Source organism: Lepus europaeus, chromosome 5 (assembly GCF_033115175.1).
Source record: "Lepus europaeus isolate LE1 chromosome 5, mLepTim1.pri, whole genome shotgun sequence".
NCBI lineage: Eukaryota > Metazoa > Chordata > Mammalia > Lagomorpha > Leporidae > Lepus > Lepus europaeus.
This window is the reverse complement of record NC_084831.1, coordinates 93260252-93280624: the sequence shown is the minus strand read 5'-3', so window position 1 is coordinate 93280624 and position 20373 is coordinate 93260252. Positions and strand designations below refer to the sequence as shown.

The window sequence follows — 20373 nt, the reverse complement described above, 5'->3', positions numbered from 1 at the left end:
TCCCTCCTGCCCGCAACCCTCCCCTTTCCCGCTCCCTCTCCCCTTCCATTCACATCAAGATTCATTTTCAATTCTCTTTATATACAGATGATCAGTTTAGTATATATTAGGTAAAGATTTCAACAGTTTGCCCCATATAGCAACACAAAGTGAAAAAACTACCGTTGGAGTACTAGTTATAGCATTAAATAACAGTGTACAGTGCATTAAAGACAGAGATCCTACATAATATTTTTTTAAATTAATTAATTTTCTATGCCATTTCCAATTTAACACCAGGTTGTTTTTTTTCATTTCCAATTCTCTTTATATACAGAAGATCAATTCAGTATATAATTAGTAAAGACCTCATCAGTTTGTACCCACACAGAAACACAAAGTATAAAAATACTGTTTCAGTACTAGTTATAGCATCACTTCACATTAGACAACACATTAAGGACAGATCCCACATGGGGTATAAGTATACAGTGACTCCTGATGCTGACTTAACAATTTGACACTCCTGTTCATGGCGTCAGTAATCTCCCTAGGCTCTAGTCATGAGCTGCCAGGGCTATGGAAGCCTTTAGAGTTTGCTGACTTTGATCTTATTCTGATAGGGTCATAGTCAAATTGGAAGTTCTCTCCTCCCTTCGGAGAAAGGTACCTCCATCTTTGATGGCCCCGTTCTTTCCACTGGGATCTCACTCGCAGAGATCTTTCATTTAGGTCTTCTTCTTCTTTTTCTTTTCCGTGGTGTCTTGGCTTTCCATGCCTACAATACTCTCATGGGCTCTTCAGCCAGATCTGAACGCCATTATTTAAGCATTTTTATGATCTTGTAATACTTACACACCTCTATCAATCACAGTGCAATAGTTCAATAGATGCATACATTGTAAATTGAATAAATCAGGAAAGCTGTATCCCTTCCTTCATATTTGGAGCCTATCAACTCCTCTCTTGACTTCTTTATATAGTGTATGATTCATTAATAAGAAGTGTAGTCACCCTATTATGTTGTGGAATACTAGTGAACAGAAAGAACTAGTCATATAGAAACCAGATAAAAAGTATGATCAAATGGGAGAAAAAAAATGATACAGTCAGAGTACTGTTCAGAACATCTGCCATTCTGAGTCTGCTCTGTATCCTGCTTCCCATGTTGGATCATTCTCTCCCTTTTTTATTCTATCAGTTAGTATTAGCAGACACTTGTCTTGTTTGTGTGATCCCTTTGACTCTTAGACCTATCAGTATGATCAATTGTGAACTGAAATTGATCACTTGGACTAGTGAGATGGCATTGGTACATGCCACCTTGATGGGATTGTATTGGAATCCCCTGGCACCTTTCTAACTCTACCATTTGGGGCAAATCAGCTTGAGCATGTCCCAAATTGTACATCTCCTCCCTCTCTTATTCCCACTCTTATATTTAACAGAGACCACTTTTCAGCACTCTGGCCTCAGAATCAGCCCTTAAGGCTTTCGGATCTGGCTGAAGAGCCCATGAGAGTATTTTAGACATGGAAAGCCAAGACACTCTGGCAAAAAAAAAAAAAAAAACAAAACAAACAAAAATACCTAAATGAAAAATCTCTGCTAGTGAGATCCCAGTAGAAAGGGAGGTACCTTTCTCTGAAGGGAGGAGTGAACCTCCACTTTGACTAAGACCTTGTCTAAATAAGATCAAAATTGGCAAACTGAAAAGGCTTCCATAGCCTTGGCAACTCATGACAAGAACCTAGGGAGATTACTGACACCATAAACAAAAGAGTATCAATTGTTAAATCAACAACAGCAGTCACTGTGCACTTACTCCTCATGTAGGATCTCTGTCCTTAATGTGTTGTTCAATGTGAATTAATGCTATAACTAGTACTCAAACAGTATTTTACACTTTATGTTCTGTGTGGGTACAAACTGTTGAAATCTTTACTTAATATATGCTAAATTGATCTTCTGTATATAAAGATAATTGAAAGTGAATGTTGATGTGAATGGAATGGGAGAGGGAGCGGGAGATGGGAGGGTTGCGGGTGGGAGGGAAATTATGGGGGGGAAAAAGTCATTGTAATCCATAAGCTGTACTTTGGAAATTTATATTTGCTATAAAAGTTAAAAAAAATGATACAGTTAAAGAGGTAGACTTGGGACCAAACATCGCAGAGAATTGAAATCCTTGGTAGAAGTTAGGATTGGAAAATTTTGCAGGATTTAAGCAGAGGTACAATATGATATTAAGAAATATATTGTAGAAAAATTGGATGATTGGAGCAATTATAGTGGGTTGGATTATTGCAGGTTAGCAGCAGAAGCAGGCTGAAAATTTTCAAGACTCTCTAAAACTCACCAAATATTTATTGAATGTCTAGTAGTTGTTAAGTACTTTTCTATGAGTTAGCAATCAGCAGTAAACCAGAGAAAACCTTTTCTGCTCATGGATCTTACATTCTAGCAGATGCATGAAGTGTCTACTGAAGGAAATCAGACAAGATAAGAGATGACTTTTAACAGGGAACTAAGGTGAAGAGAAGTTGACACATTCTGGATATGGTTTTGGAGATAGAAATGATAGGATTCATAATGGGTTAATCACCGAAGAAGAGAAAACAATAAAGATTTATTTCAAGGACAGGGCTTTGAGCAGTTTTTTCATTTGCTGGGAAGGGAAAAGCTGGGAGAAGCCTGGATAGGAAGAATGCAAGGTTTTGTTTTAGAAGCATTAAAGTCAAGATGTCGTATAGTTATTAAAGTGTAACTGTCAAGAGGATATTAAAATGTCAGTCTAGAGCTGAAAACAGAATCCAAATTTGGATGTTTAAAGCTACAAGTCATTGGTGCAGGATAATTTAATCAGCCACAGTCCCAATTTTTGCAAGCAACACTTGCACAAGAGATTGTAACATATGCAGATTAGTACAATAAACCTTAAAATATGGATTATAAAAATACAGTAACATTTGTAGTGTCCTTAAGAGAAAGAATGAAGCAAATTGAATCTGTAATGTTATTCAAAGTCTAGAAATCAAAGCTAGTTTTCATGCATAAAAGGATGCAGCTTATATGATATCTATGTGCACAAATTAAAACAGACAGTGTGATTGAGAGAAACCAATGCGGCCTGAGAATCAAGAGAATCCACTTTTCCTCTACTCTGCTACTCTCTAGGATTTAGGCAAATCACTTAATTTTTCTTGGTCTCACCCATTATTAGTGAAATGAGGACTACTGCCATCAAATTCTAAAATTCTACGTGTGCTACCATGCCTGAAGAAATATTTCTCATTTATGTCATACTGCCACTGTCCTTTGTAAAGCTAGTTTTTCAGTTTCTATTATTTTCACAATTGATTTCATTCTCCACAGTGTTTCCAGGCGAATTTTCTTAGAATTCACATCTGATAGTGCATTTAATTGGCCCTGCTAATAACAAAATAGAGTATAAATTTTTTACAATGATGTTAGGGGATTATCATAATATGTTCTCATTCTGTCTTTCTTGTTTAATTTACTTTATAGCTACTGTCAACTCTCCCAATCCATAAATGTAGCCCATGTTCCGTTTATACTTAGATCTCCAAAATGGGTTCTTGTCTCCACTTTACATTGGTTATATTTTCACATGTGTTACCTATAAAGAATTGTCCTTATCCTTTCAGGTTGAGATCACATAGGTTGTTGTCCCTGAAACCTTTCCAATGCTGTCCATTCAGAACTGAAAACCCTGTGTCTCCTATTTCACACTTATTTATAGAAGGATCTCTGTCTGTCTTTGGTGGAAGTTTTCTTGGATAAAACCAGCTGTGAAATCTTTGCAATTCACATAATGCTTTAAATGTTTTAAATGACCAGTAAATGTTCTCTGATTAATTGAAAGAAATCTGCAAGCTGCTATTAAATGAAATAAGAACCTAGAAAATTTATATAGTATATCTTGAAAACTTAAGTGCCCAATATTGAGCTTAACTTAATATGTTGTTACTCTCCATACTTACCTTATAGAATCTATTAGTATCCCCGCTTACAGATGAAAACATTTTGGTAATGATAGGTTACATAAATTGTGTAACAATCACAAAACAGGTAAGTAGTAACAGCCAGATTCAGGAGCCGAAGTCCAGGAATCATGCCCTAAACTGCTTCACCCATGAGTCTCAAACTGATTTCTCCCTCTACACTGATAGCTACTGTGCAATGACTGCAATCCCCAAGTGGGAACAGGGTGTTGGAGGAGATAACCAAGTCTGAATTAGGCTATCCTCATCAAAATTGGAAAAGAGGAAGTCAAATGACTCATGTTTGCAGAATACATAATGCTTTGCATGGAAAAACCTAAAGACTCAACCAACAAGCTGTTAGAAATGATAAACTGATTTTGTGAAGTTTCAGGTTACAAAATAAGATTCTTTATACACTAATAATGAGCTCACTGAAAGAGAATTCTCATTCAAAATAGCCACAAAAATCAAATATTTAGGAATAAAGTTAACCAAAGAACTGCAAAATCTCTACAATGAAAATTATCGAACATTGATGAAATAAACCAACGAGGACACACAACATAATGGAAAGATATCCCTTCCTCATAGATCAGAAGAATCAATATCATTAAAATGTCTATACTACCTAAAGTGATCTACAGATTCAATGTAATCTCTATCAAAACATCAGTGGCATTCTTTACAGAACTAGAAAAAAAATCATAAAATACAGGGGGAACCACAAATGACCCAGACAAGCCACAGTAATCCCAAGCAAAAAGTATCAAGCTGGAGGCATCACAATACCTGACTCTAAAATGTAATACAAAGCTATAGTAAATAAAACAGCATTGTAGTGGCATAAAAACAAACACATAGCTCAATGGAATAGAATAGAAAACCCAGAAATTAATCCAAATGATTTTTGACATAAGTGCTCAGAGAATATATTGGAGATTATCAAATGTGCTGCTAAAATAGGATGCATATATGTAGAGGAATGAAATTAGATCCATACTTCTTACCATATATAAAAATCAACCCAAGATGGATAAAAGGCTAAATTTAAGACCTGAGGCCATGAAGTTGTAGGAAGAAAATATGGGGCAAACAATCCAAGACATTGATTTAAGGGATTATTTCTTGGACAAGACAAATAGAACACAGACACCTAATTCCCAGAATACTTCAGAAACTCAAAAACTTGAACAAAAACCAACCAATCCAGTTTAAAAATGTGCAAAGGACATCAGTAGACAATTCCCAAAAGAAGAAATACAAAAAATCAATACATGAAAAAAAAAAAAGCTCTACATGGCTAGTAATCAGGGAAGTGCTACTCAAAACCACAGTGAGATTTCACCTCACACCTATCAGAAGGGCCAAAATCCAAATCCAAAATACAGAGAGCAGTAAACGCTGGCAAGGATGTGGAAAAAAGGGAACACATACATAGTTGGTGGGAATATAAATTAGAAAAATCACTGGAGAGGGAGACCGTGTCCACAATAGAATTTATTCCACTTTCAGTTACTGAAAGTAGAATTTATTGACCAACTATTTACACCTGAAGAGAACATTTATTGGGTTTGTATTTAGACATTTCCGAGTGTCTATTATAAATCTCACAACCTTCTGTGGAGTTTAAGATAAAACTGCTGCCTTGGAGAAGTTGAGTAGCATGTGGGACTTCTAAGTGACAAGGCCAGTAATTGAAACCTGGTCCATTAAATTCCTAGAAGCACACACCCTGCTGCTTCTCTGCCACATGTCGCCATCTGGCACTGGTCTATTACTTTTCAGGAAAGAATAGCCCCAAGCTTTACTGAAAATGCCAGCCTACAGGATGGAAAAATAGAGATGCTTGTGTGTGCAAGGGGTGTAAGTGGCACTAAGAGTCATGGGACAGCAAGAAGTTTTAAATGATGCTGTTATTGACACAGTATTCCAAAGTTGTAAAGGTTCTTTCCTGTGCAGTTTCTCCAAATTCAACTTCTTTTTTATTTGAGAGAGGAAGATGGAGGGAGAATGAGAGGGTTCCTACCCACTGGTTCACTCATCAAATGCTTCGCAGGTAGCATCCATCACCACTCTCTCTCAGGGTCCCCATTACTGGGAAGCTGGAGTAATTTGAAGCCTTATCTTATTTTTACTAATATCTTAAGAACATTTAATTCTATTTTGGACATGGTCTTCCTTTCCCTTCATTTTTGTCTTCCCTAGTGGATGATTTCTAATGTAAAATATCATAAATTGGACACCTTTAAGGCTCCAATGTTTCCCTGCCTTTAGTGCTTCCTCGGGTCTTTCTCTGACTGCACAGTGATATCCAGATGAATGTCTTGATCACAGTAATTCTCACATCAGGTGGCAGTTGTTCCTTTACTATTCTCCCCTGTTCAACAATAAGATCTTTAAGAAATAGAGAGAAACTGTCCTATTCTCTTTATCCCTGATGTACTGGATGTCCTCCAAGTACTAAAAATGAACACATATATTGATGAGTTGAATAGAGATGTCAAATTTTTAGAGAATTCTTGTAGTTTAAAGAAAAATTCCCCAGTTAAAAGCATAGTAAATTATGTTTTTGCAAAAACTTAAAAAAAAGAAGGAAGAAAGAAGGGAAGGAAGGAAGGAGGATTGAGGGAGAGAAGTATGGTTATCTTCTTGGAATTGTTCCTATAAAATACATGAAATCTGTTCCCTTTATATTAATACAAATTTCTGAGAAATAAAAAGAAAGCAAAAAATTATAGTCATTATGTATAGTTTTAAAAATCTGCAGTTAAAAGATACTCATTTGTTTCTATCACAAGAAAATATTTCCTGTTTTGAATTTCTAGAATTCTATTGAACATAAAAACATAAAAAAAAACTTAAATAGGATCCTCCAAATGGCAATGGTAATCAATAGAGAAAAGCTTCTAGGTCAAAATACATGATACATCTAACAGAAAACCCTATTCTTCTATAACTACTCTAAAAACTTCTACACAACTCTAAAAAGACCAATGAAATCATTCAATGATCTGATAGTAAAGTCTAAGGTAATAAGTAGCTGTTTTTTGTTTTTTTAACCTGAGTATTGATCTGGCGTTAGGCTTAGGGTAGTAGCCTTTGCAGTCATCAGCCTTAACCTCAAGTACTGAAAATGTGTTCCTCTTACATAATTAGACAGTGAATTATGTGCATTGTTGTGGAAAGTATTTTGTTCTTTAAACCAAATTGGAGACTTGAGGCTGGGAACCTGTATATATTTCAATGACTGACTATAATTGCTTTTAAACCCTGTCTACCAATTGTACTTTCTGTTGCTTTAAACATAAAATTGACTTTTAAAAATATGGGTTCTAATAGTAATTTAATGTTACTAATGTTTGTAGGGTACTGTGTAAAGGAATTTACACGTTTGAACTCATCTTCACATTACTCTTTGAAGAAGGCACCATTACTATCACTGTCTTTCAGATGACAGAATAGAGGTGCAGAGAAATTTCCTGGTTCATGTACAATGTTAGCTGACTCCTGAGTTCATATTTGTAATCTTTTTAAATACTGGCTTTTCCTAGAAATCTCTACCACTGATCTATGCCTTGCCAAAGCCATTGAGAAACTGCAAAAATAAATAAATAAGGAGACTAATTTGCTTTACACAAGAGTACTTCAAAAACTCATGGAAAAATGCTTAAAATAAGTTTATTCCAGCACAAAAAAATTTCAAATCTATGTACAATTTTATTAAAGTATGGATTGTTTGTGAAATTTTTTTCAAGACTCCTTGTGAATGACATTCTACCCTTTAAAATTAATGACATTTTGTGTGTATTTTTTCCATGACTTCATATACTCTAGATAACATTTTGAGTAGTTGATATTTTAACATAGAGAAGGCAAGTAGATATTCACCAGAATAACTCTAAAAAGGAAATACACAGTACTCTTCAATGCAATACATTTACTATTAAATAATAGGAATAAAGGAAATGCATCATTACAATAATATGAAGTGAATGACAATTAAAATTTCTGTATTTTTGATATTATGGCATAAAAGAAGCAAAGCTTTGTCTTTGATATATAAAGTGATATATAATCTTAAATTTTGTATACATTGGAACAGCTGAATTATTGACCATTAGTGCTTTGAAATTAATTACCTATATATCATTTACTAAAATGGAGTATTAGTTAATCACTGTCATTTTACTTTAGCAGTAGGAAAATCCTATTATGCAATTATTAGTCTATTTATTTAACAAACCCCTACTGAATGTCTGCTATGTACTTGATAAATTTTACTTGAACTATTAATTATCCAGAGAAGGGACTTCTAATCTAATTTTTGAAGTGAGAGACTAACCATGTATTGTAAGCATCTCTCTCCCTCTCTATCCTTTTTTCCAAAATACTTGGATGCACACTATTAGTGTTCTTTCAAAATTAAGATTTTCCTGTGTCACTAAAGGTCTTACTAAAGGTGTTTATCTTTAAAAGAGATTGTTGCACAAGAAAGAGAAATTGAAATTCAATTATGGGACACTGATAATGTGTCTTTTATTTTCCAGTGCCCTAAAGCTATACTGAATTAGATTAGGCAGGGTGATATTGTGTGTTTCACTGTGAGTTACATCAAAAAATCAGATGAACAATATATACAAACAAAATGAATGTAGCATGGGATATAAACACATCTGTTGAAAAATTCTGAAAATTGTTACTAAAGACAGAAAAAAAAAATCTAAAGACTGATGAATTGCTTGAGCAACACAGACAACCTGGGAAGGCAGATAGGTTGGACCAAAGTAAATATCGTCATTTCGATGCCCTTAAAGTAACTTGGATTTTAACCTGGTATAATGTACAAGTCTGTAGCAGGTGGCTCAATATAATGGAGGGGTAGGCAATGCTATCACTGATGGATTGTTTTAACCAAACTCCCTGCCCATTTCAAGGAATCACTGACATTAGAGCTTCATTAAGCTCTGGTCATATGCCAAGCTTTGAACAGCCTGTGATTTTAGCAACCGAACCATCAGGTACTTGGAGCTAAGCAGTCTTCTATTGCTGTTGCAGAGGGGAAGTTTCTGGCTCACTCTCCAAGCTCAGGCTCTGCCCCTCTGTTAGACTAAATGGCCTCTGCCTAGATAGGTGGCTGCTGTTTTCTCTGTCATTCTTTAACAAGGCCTGGAAAATGAAGAAACAAAATAGCCACGCGTGGGAACTGAGGGTAGCTTACTGCAGTCTTTGTGTTTTGGGGATCTTCTCCCATGAGATTCCTATAGAGCCCTCTCCATTTCTCTTTTGCTCTGACCACTGCAATATTTAGGAAAGTTGAAGGGGTAGAGGTGGAGTCAAGAGACAAAACTTATAAGGTGGGCAATAGGACATGCATCTTCTAAGGAACAAGCACTTGGCCCTTCTGGGTTATGTTGGAGCATTTATCTGGGCACTGAATGCTTACCAGTTTCTTTAAGAATTGTAAAGAAGCTAAGCCTCCAGTATTAGCCACAGAAGACTGGGACCAAGGCCAAAGCCAAAGCTGAAGTTCAGTCAAGGCTCTATCTCCCTATTTATGTCACTTGTCCAGATTATTAACCAACCCAACAATTAATGCATCGTAAATGCTTTAGGACTCTACAATCTGCTCCTTGCTGTTTGCATTGTTCCAGAAGCTGGAGTTTAAAGCTGAAGGAATTCTTTCTTAATTATTTCCTATTCCAATCATCTATAAAGTCACTAAGACTAATATTATCTGTGAAATAATCACATAGTCTGAAACTTAACTATCAAAGAATTCACCATCATCAAATAATTTTTATTCATACACATAAATTCAACTGGAAGATAGAAACCTTAGAGTGGAAGGATTTGAAAAGTTCATCTGCTTATGGTTTATAGTTTACAACAGATTGCTGTCCATGTTTCTTAATATTTTTCCATGAAATCTTATGCCAAAATTTTCACAGTTAAATGCTCCCCATAGTTTATTAATTCATTCACATATGAATTGCTATAATATAAACATAACCCAGGGTATAAAACAACCGAGAGTATATCTAAAGAATTAGAGTATACGTCTCAAAGACAAACTTCCCAAAACTCTCACAGTAGTATACTATGTGAAGTCACTTATTCCCAAATATTGGGGTATCACTTGACTTTTGCATTGATTTTTGGAAAACGTAAGATTCCTTATTTCACAGATGGCTAAATTGAAGCATAGAAGGATGTTTATTTTGCACTGGATGGTTCCTGATGTTGACAAGTTTCTAGAGAGTACTACAGAACTTTGGAAAGAGGAGAATGGCAGATGTTCACAGAGCATGGGCCTACCAACATCTGGAGTAAGCACTTGTGATAGAGTGTTACATGAGTATTTGGAATGACCTCTGTAAATGTGAATTTTTCTACTAACTAGGGTAAGTAAAGGTAATTAAAGCAAGTGGTCTGGATTTTGTGAATGTGTGTGTGTATCAATAAAATCCGAGCAGGCATTCTAATAAGGATTTGTTTATATATTATAATAAGTAGCTCTATAAGTACATTTTATAAAATACACCTGAATGTGTTATACCAACAAAACAAATGAAACCAGGAAAACAAATCCCTATCCAGGGAATGTCCTAATATCTGAAGCCAAAAGAAAGTTTACGTCAGACAAGTCGGAGGGTAAGTGTCTGTGAATGGGGAAAGGAAAATTCACTCACTGATTTCACTTTAGCAGTTGTTAGTTACATTATGTAACTTGTACATAATTAAAGGGCCATAAACATTCTAATCCAACCACAGTAGTTTCATCATTTTCAAACGAGGAAACAGAAGCTTTAAGGAAGTGTGATACTTGTCCAAGAAAGAAAGGTTAGTAAGTAGGCTAGGTTTCTTTTTTTAAAAAATACTATATTCATTTATAAGACTAAAAATGCATTAATAGTTTGTTTACCACAGTCACTCTACAAAAATGGTGCCATATGCAGTTTATGTAACTGAAAAAAATTTTCAGTGATAATTAAAACTGCAAGTTATTTTTTTCGATGATATCTTTATTAGAAGTCTCAAATCTTAAACAATCTATAAATATTCCCTGGATTAAAGAAAGCATAAATACAATTAAGAAACAAGGACTCATATAGACCTTAGAGATTGGTTTAATCTTCAATTATTAATCTATGGCCGGCGCCGTGGTTTAACAGGCTAATCCTCCGCCTTGCGGCGCCGGCACACCGGGTTCTAGTCCTAGTTGGGGCGCCGGATTCTATCCCGGTTGCCCCTCTTCCAGTCCAGCTCTCTGCTATGGCCCGGGAGGGCAGTGGAGGATGGCCCAAGCCCTTGGGCCCTGCACCCGCATGGGAGACCAGGATAAGTACCTGGCTCCTGCCATTGGATCAGCGCGATGCGCGGTGGCCACTGGAGGATGAACCAATGGCAAAAAGGAAGACCTTTCTCTCTGTCTCTCTCTCTCTCACTATCCACTCTGCCTGTCAAAAACAAAACAAAACAAACAAAAAAACCAAAAAAACAATTATTAATCCATGAGGCACAGCATTGTCTTTGATGGGGCATTCATCATCACTTACTTTACAAATAAAAATGTCTCCACCAGCTGATAAAACATAGCTACAGAAAAAATTATGTTTGTATTATTATTCCTGCTTTATTCCATTCATTCAGCAAAAATTTAGTGAGATTCTGCTGTAAATTAGGAAGTATGCTGGTAATGGCTCAATATTATTCCCATCAATTTCACCTAAAGGCTCATAATAAGCAATCAATAAATATTTTTTCAATGAATAAATAGTTATAAAAGTACAGGTTACACTCTGGAATTTCATTTTGGCACCCCTTTTGTAGAACACTTAGTAATGTTAAGATTGTTCTCTTTTGCACCATGTGCATAAGGTCACAAATTCTGAATCTTGCTTCAAGATTTTTAAATGAAAATTTACCTCTAACAATCCCACAGTGCAGACTTTTGGTGAGAGCATTATATTGTATATAATACATCCACATATATTTCCATTGTTAAAACTCCCAAACAATAAATGTAAGCATTCCTATTCCACAAGCACAATAATTTTAACTACCACTATCCCTCTTTTCTCTAATTTATGCCTAAAAGTCTGATGGCATTTTTAGAGTACATTGAAGTCACTTGTTATAGCACTAAGATAGTCATTATCCTCTTCATTGTTGACTGACATTATTTTGTGATTTAAAATTAGTCAAACAGCAATGGATCCAAATGGCAATTGGTTCAGAATCTAATTAGTGACAAGCAAAACAACTCAACATTATTTATGACAAAATTAGCGTTTCTATCCTTGGTATCTGTGCTCCAAAATCCACTTGACTATGAAGACATTACTCCATTCTATAGCTGACACAAACATATTTCTCAGCTAATTGATTTTCCGAAGAAATCACAACAAGATGAGATGTTCAGGATGCTGATAAGTAGACATTTCACTACATTACTACAAGCTTTTTGGTTTTTAATGACCAAGATGGAAAAGAAGCTCTACTTGGGTTTTAGACAAGTTCTTGGACTTCTCTGAGTCCCAGTTACTTTATTTGTTAAACAGTGTTTGTATTTACTTATCAGCTGCATTTTAAACTATCAAATGAGATAATACCTATAAAAGTCCTATTAAAATATAGTTTCAAAGCCATTTTTCTAGCTAATGATGTAAAGTGTATTCTTATTCCATCCACTGTATTCTCTTTCCTGTCTGCCAGAGGTTTCATGTCAAAGGAAGTAGTTGTGAAATTACAGGCGAGAAATCAGGCTACAAGAAGAAAAATATGATTTCTAAAATTTAGCTATCACCAAGATTCTAACAATTTTGGAAAAGTCCACTGATAATTATTTAATATGATTAAAGCAATGTTGTGTCATGAAATCTGTAAGTTAACACAAAACCGTTAATACAATCAGTTCATATGTAGAGTTAGAATGACCTGTATTTTAACTGTTATAATCCAGAGGGGAACTTTCTAATATAAGGAATTCTAGAAATAGTAATAATTAGGAAAGAGCACTAGAACATGAGTCAGGAGACTTTGATTCTATTCCTGATCTGATATTAACTATGGTGTGTCTTTAGGTAACCCAGATAACTCTTTCAAGCCATAATGTTTCATCACGAAATAGAAGAGTCAGATAAAATGTTCTTGGATCACATAATTTCATTATATTTATTCCCAGAATTAAGACATTTTTTCTTCATTTTTTTCAAAAGATATTGCCTAAGAAATTCCCTATGCTGATACTTGTGATGTGGTACAGCCAGTAAAGCTGTCACCTGTGATGTCCACATCCCATATTGGATGTTGGTTCAATTCCCAGCTGCTCCACCTCCAATCCAGCTCCCTGCTAATGGCCTGGGAAAAGCAGCGGAAGGTGGGCCAAGTACTTGGGTCGCTGCCACTCAAGTGAGAGACCTGGATGAAACTCCTGGCTCCTGGCTTTAGCCTGGCTCAGTCCTGGCCATTGCGGCTGCTTAGGGAGTGAACCAGCATCTGGAAGACCTCTTTCTGTCGCTCCCTCTCTCTCTGACTTTCACATCAATAAATGAATCTTAAAAAACAACATGAAGAAATTGCCTAGGCTGCAAGATTCATGATACATTCCAAACCTTAAGTGCAATAATTGTGTCTCAAATTCTGTTTGTTTAACATGCCAGCATACACAACGCAAGTTGCTAAAGGGGTCTTGACGTGTTTCCCACAGATTGGGTCCATTACACTCAGAGGCACTCACTCCTACATTCAATTTTCTCATGCTTTTTCTTCTAATTCTTCTTGGTATGGTCTCTCTGTTTCTATTATCTTGTTAACATTCTCTTTTTGATATTCTGTCATTTTCAAAGACCTATAGATTCTACTTTAATAAACTTTATTTCACTCAAGTCTTTACTCTTATCCTACCCACAGCTCCTGGTTAATCTGCACAGAAGACTCTGAGGGGCCATTTGTGCTTGACCAAAGACAGCTTCTTTGTAAGTGGACAGTTACTGTATCTTTAAGTCTCTCAGATCAGAATTAAATCTATTACCTTTAAGTAAGAAATAGCACCAATGAAACCAAATTAAGAAGCTGAATGTAAAGAAATCTTCTTGAGTCAGAGCCCAAACCAGACTTCTTCAAAGTACGTATTTCCAGAAACCATGAATCTGATCAATTCCTGGTGAAGACAGCTCTCTCCATTCCACTCCTCATTAAGTTTAGCTTTGTCAATGGAAGAACAAGTGAGGCAGCATGTAATCATAACTCAAGAGCAGAATGGGCAAGTACTTAAATCTTGAATCCCTGGTTGAAATCCTGTGTGTCTCTGGTAAAGAATATTTAGCTCTTTGAGCTATAGATAGCTGAATTTTTTTTTTAAAAATTGCATAATAATACCTCTTGGTAGGGTGGTTCCCAGGAATAAAGATAATAAATGCACTAGATGTGACATATAAAGGAGACTTGAAATTAACTATTTGATTATTATTAATATAATAACATTATTATTAAAATCCTTTTGAAGTTGCCAGAAATAAATGACATTAGAAAAAAGTCACAGAACCTTTTTTTTGACTTGGCAACAGAGACACAGTAAGATAGCGATGGTTCCTAGGACAGAATGTGTTCCCTAATAGTGGGCTCTACATTCAATCTTGGTCTTTGTAGAGATGTCCTCATTTAACTCTATTCCCGAAACTTAGGAATTTATCATCTTTTGTATTTACTTTTTCTTTTGCATCAGACTTTGTGCATTATGACTCTAAATGAGGAGGAAAGATTTGCCAGCTCATCTCATTTGGCAGGGTTCAGAGCACTTTTTTGAGCAAATTATCTTTCTGTACATTCTAGAAAAGGGAAAATCTACAGCTATTATTTTGGTACATGCAATTTAGAAACGTGATTTTGTAATGTTCTACTGAGGTTAATGCTTAAATAGAAGAGAATATGTTAGCTGTATTTCTCAGCAAAGTAAAATGAGTTATATAATTTTCCTAAAGAACATGAGATAGAAGAAAAATCTTGTGAAATAATATTGTTGCAATTAAGAATGTATGGACTCTTTACAATGGGGAAAAAACCTAAAATCATATTAAGGTTTTGTCAATGCATCACAATGTCATGTCATGGGTTTCAGATTAACTAACCAGAAGGTCCTTGTTCAAAGGCTTTTAAACTCCCCTAGGTAGAAGGCAAGAGAGTAGCAATGACTTTTACTCCCAAATACAGTCTAGATAGGGGATGCAATATAGTAATGAGGCTGAATTAACAAAATCCTGCAACATACCAACTGCTAAGTACACAATTCAAATGAAAGTATACTTTTAATTCTTTTGAGTTTTTTCTTAGTCTTTAGAGTTTTTAGTTTTAAATTTTCTTAGTTTTTAATATTTCAGACTGTAAGTTTATGCTTTGTAGAGTGAAATTTGATAGTCTTACTCTTATATACACACAGATGTGTGTATGTGCCAGTGTGTGTGAACCAGTTTTGTATGAAAAGCAAGAGGTTTCCAACTCTTATCAGTATCTAAAGCTGTAAAAATATCTTCTATATAGGTCAAACATAATTCTTCTCTCTCCGTAAGTTTAGAATTAAAAGTAGTAGCAAAAATGTATGTCACAAAGCAGAATGTTTATTGAAAATAAACTTTAAAATGTATTTTATATTAAGAATTTGTCCTTTATTCATTTAAAAATAATGTATCATTTGTTTGTATTATGTAATAAACTGATCTTGAGCAGAATTGGCAATAAGAACAAAATCACAAATCCATGTATTGGTGGGATCATTACAAGGCTCTGAGTAAGGAAAATGTATTAGACACTAAGACATCCTGCCTTAGCACCCATAACATTGGGCTGTAACATGTGAACAACTTTTTACTGATTCTAGGTCTGCTGCTGGTGCAATTGCCATTGTAAGTAATACATCTGTGACTTGGAGAACACTTTGGAGCTTAAAGGCAAGAGAAACCTTTTTCTTTGGTGGAGCAAACCTTTTAAGTTGCTTTTCTTTTCAACCTAATCAGACCCTGGATATGTCTGTTGGAGAGTTCCTTTCACAAAATGATTTTTCTTTTCTGGAATTGAACAGTGTGGAACTGAATTATCAAGCTTATTCAAAAGGTAAGGTGTTCTACTGGAGATCAGACATTTTTCAAATTACCATGTATTATTACTGTCAATTACAAACCTCTAAATCAGCAAATAGAAGCATAAACCAAAGATGTGAGAAAAAGAATTCAACCTGCTAAGTTATTGTTCAACATCAAATTTGACGGTGAACTGGGACAAGCTTACTTGATGTTAGTGGCTGAACAGCTTAGTGCTCACAGGGATATAATGAAAGACACTTGACACTGCGGATGGACTGTCCATGTGCTCACACATTTGCTGGCTCCAGGCACTTGCTGAGGGGCACTCACTGCTAACCAAATTCAGCATGGAGAGGATACCGGTCTGCATGCTTCTTGTTCTTAGAAACTTGCAGTGGCTGAGGGCTGAGGAAGCTGGTTTGTTGCCAGGGAACATTGTATCACCTTTGCCAATATGTCCTTGTGTTATCACCCATATCTGTTTTTACCAGTGAGAAACCACAGGAAGCAATGTGTCCTATATCAGCAAGCTGAGGGAGACAGTTACTGTCACGTTGGAGAGCTGGGGCTCTGAGTGACCACCCCAGCCTGCCTCCCATTCTGCTTGAGGGGATTGACTTCCCATTGGTTTTGCACAAAATAGGTAATGATGGCCTCTTTCCTAAAAAGAATCTCTGAAGGTTGAACAGGATGGTTCATGGAAAGCATTTAGCTTTACTTATAGTACATATGAAGGGCTTCAGAAATGCTTGCCATTATCATGGTACAACCTAAATAGCATGCCCCTCTTCCTATTCATGTCTGCGAATACAGGTCCATTCCAGGAAACCAGGAATACAAGCCATTCTGGAAATTTGGGAGGAGGAGGATTTTTCTGGAACTCTCAGCTAAAACTGGTCAGGACTTGATCCCTAAACCTCGCCTGAAATAATCCATTTCCAGTCCTTGTCAGTTACAAGAAAGCACCTAGCTTCTCTTGGGCATGACGTTTTAGCCTCATAATGTATTCTATATCTTAAGTGATGTGCTTAACACTTTCTATTATATATGGATATGCATGTATTTATATTTAGCTTATGTGATTAAGATATGAAGAAACTGGGAAAAGTAGCATGGCTAGAATTATCCAAGTAATTTGTGGCATTGATGGCATTTGAACCACGTCAATATGTCTCAAGGTTCAGGTTTTCCCCCAAAATGTATCATAATTTTCCTGCCATAATTCAGTCTAACTTGATTCTATTCCCTCTGGCCTGTGGGAACATTTCTCCTTCCTCAGTTTCCAGCTAAAGACTCTTAGTTTCTTATACCTACCATGAATAATAGTTTAAAACTCCTTGGATGCCTTGAAGATAGACAATTTAAGTCATCTGTGGTGTCACTGGAGAACCAGCGACTTTTTCTCAAGCTCTGGTCCTTTTAGCTTCTTTATGCGACATAAGTTGTTATCCAATGTAACAGAGATGGCCTGATATATATTATTTTGTCTGATATGTGATGGAAGAAGATCCATTCATGTTTCACTCTCTCATCCTAATTACTTAGGTCTGAGGAAACTATTTTATAAAGCAAAATGTCATTATGCTAATTCAAGCTATGTGGATTCATCCTCCAAAGGAGATGTAAAACTCATTCTCACCAGCTTCAAAATGAGTCATTTCAATGGAGCTTGGTAGTACGTCCTGTCAACCTCTTTAAATAATTCGTGTATTAATGCCTTCTCCCATTTTCTGGAAGCTCTTTATTGGTTCGTCATGCATTTTAGTTTCAGGGGGATAATTTGCAATCCAATTTTGTAGTTCTCCCTTTGAAGTTGGTTACTCCCAAGATACAGTATCACAAATACTCATCCTAACTCTGAACTGTCTGTACATAGTTGTTCTAGAGTTTGCCCTCCTAAGGAATTTCAAAGAGAGCCAAAGTGAAAATAATAAATCTGGGCTATTTCCACTCATGGAAAAGAAGTAATATTTGTGAGCTCTGTACTCTTAGAGACACAACTCAAATGCATTATGAAGTGCTTTTACTTCTAAAATTCTAGATTATGGAACATGTACACCTGTTAAAGTTACCGCAAAAATGCACATGTGGATTCTTAAAAGGCCCACCTTTAATTTTTTGTTTTACATCCTCTTTTGTGAAAATATTTCCCTTGAAGACATTCAGCTACAATCCACACATAATCAGCCTCCAGCTGACCTCAGGTGTGTGCCTTCCTACCCTTCCTAGGGGTCAAACCCAACAATTCACTGATTTCTTCTAAACAAATGTAATGGAGCCAGACTTGAATGAAGTTGCTTACTCGAAAACCACAGTGGATTAGCAACGCGACAAGTGGCCTGACAGAGTGAATTTGAAGGCAGGTATCCCATCTATCTATCCCTTCACTCTATTCATCATGGAATCTCCAGCCCACATTTTTCTTGAGAAAGTTCTTCATTATCTTTTGACAAAAATTGCCTACATCACGGTCTCAAAATCCCTTGTGAGCAGAGGAAGTACCATAAATGAATCAAGAAATTATTTTAAATAAACATGGATTGTGTAGAAAGGGTTACCCATCATTTCTCTGAGATGTATGCAAGTCACATACATCTTTCTTAAAACAAATCATTTTCGAAATTTATGATGCCTGAAAAAACTTTCATATATACTGTTACCTATTAGGACAGTCTGACCATGTCCCTTCCTCCAAATTTCAAGGCAAAGACTATTGCTCACCCAGATAAGCTTTACAGTCATCAAATACCAAATCTAGTATCTGTACTTGGAATTGCTAAACCTCCATATTTGGCTGAAAAGACAGGCAAGGAAGGAGATTCATAATTCAGCAACAGCCTGATAATTCTCTATGCAACCTGGACTCTCATTACACAGAACATAGCTTGACCCTTAATGCCATATGATTTCCTGAATCCTATGTACTAATCTCTTCTCTACCTATAATTTAATAAACCTCTTGCTTTAAAATGTCTTCCTGATGCAATGGAGTACAGTGTATGGAATCACTGTACTTGTCAATCTTTATAACCCTCCCATAAATTATCCTTCCCTCAAATACTGCATTCAGTAAGTTAGAGATTGATTATGAATACATATGCATGTGAATTGCTTAACTGTAATGCTATTAAGCACAGAAGAAATGCACAGACACAAATCATGTAAAATCAGATGATGTCATGTATTTAAAATATATAAATCTGTATATGTCCGCATCAATATAGTATATACACAACACATATGCATTTAAAGGTGTATACTTGTGTGTGTGTGTATATATATGTATATATATAATATATTTATCATGAAGGAGGACCAGTAGGTTAATGATTGACACCTAAGGATGCAGAGCCAATTTTAGAAGCAGGCGGTGAACACCAGAGTAATTATAATAAGATAAGGGTGGGGCGGAGGTGATAAGAGCAATCAATAATCCCAATCCTCTGTAAACACCTAGGGTCCGCACATACTCTGGGTGTAGCTGTGTGCAACTGAAATCTTATCAACAGCTCACAGAGTTCTAGATATACAGTGGACAGGTTGGAGACACAAATCCTGAAATGTGGGCGTCATGGCCCTTCTGGGGCACTGAGGGACAGACTCTGTGCACGCACGCACCACAGGAGGCCGGGGGAACTAGACCCACACTCACTCACACAGGTATCCCTTCCCTGCAGGTCGCCCAGCAGCGACACCTCTCGTGGCGGTCACCCCCGCCTAGCGGGTGTTTACAGGCACACTCGGGGGAGTTTCCGAGAAACCTGGGGGAAAATGGGAGGGTCGGGCATCTGGGGACAGCGGCGCGCCCCCTGGACTGTCTGAGCTCTCCACACAGCCCAGGATCTGAATTCGCACCCGAGCTTCCCGGAGGATCTGCATTACGCCAAAGGCGCCGGGCCAACTTACCTCCACAAAATAAAAGCAGGGCAGGAGGGTGACGCTGTCCTTGATCACTTTCCCCTTTGGCCTCTCCTTCGCCGACATCCCGGCCGCCTGCCTGAGTCTGCGTCCTCCCCCGGGCGAGGTGTGCACAGCACAGCCCAGGCGAGCCGCCTCCTCTAGCCGCAAGCGCCGGGCGCCGCTGATGTCACATTCCCCGCGGGCGCCGCTGGAGCCAGCGCGCTGCATGCAGCGCCCCCGCCTTCTCCCCGCCCCACTTTGCAGCAACCCAGCGGCTCCAGGAGCCGGCAGGTCCGCGTCTTCCCGTGCTCAGGCTCTAGTCCCCTCCTGCTTTTCTGGCGAGAGACCTCCAGCTCCCTCCTCCAAGCTGTTGCTGCAATGGCTTCCTCTCCCTGCTCTCCACCGTCCTG

General features: G+C 36.9%; 1 protein-coding gene across 1 annotated transcript in view; it reads right to left on the bottom strand.

Moving 5' to 3' along the window:
- Nucleotides 1-20101, bottom strand: part of PLPPR4 (phospholipid phosphatase related 4) — a 48120-nt gene extending 28019 nt beyond the window's left edge. Inside the window, exon 1 of the mRNA XM_062193446.1 lies at nt 19970-20101. Within this exon, the coding sequence (XP_062049430.1) occupies nt 19970-20047 (78 nt within the window). The 5' untranslated portion in view covers nt 20048-20101. The remainder of the gene's footprint in view (nt 1-19969) is intronic.
- Nucleotides 20102-20373: the final 272 nt, after the last annotated feature.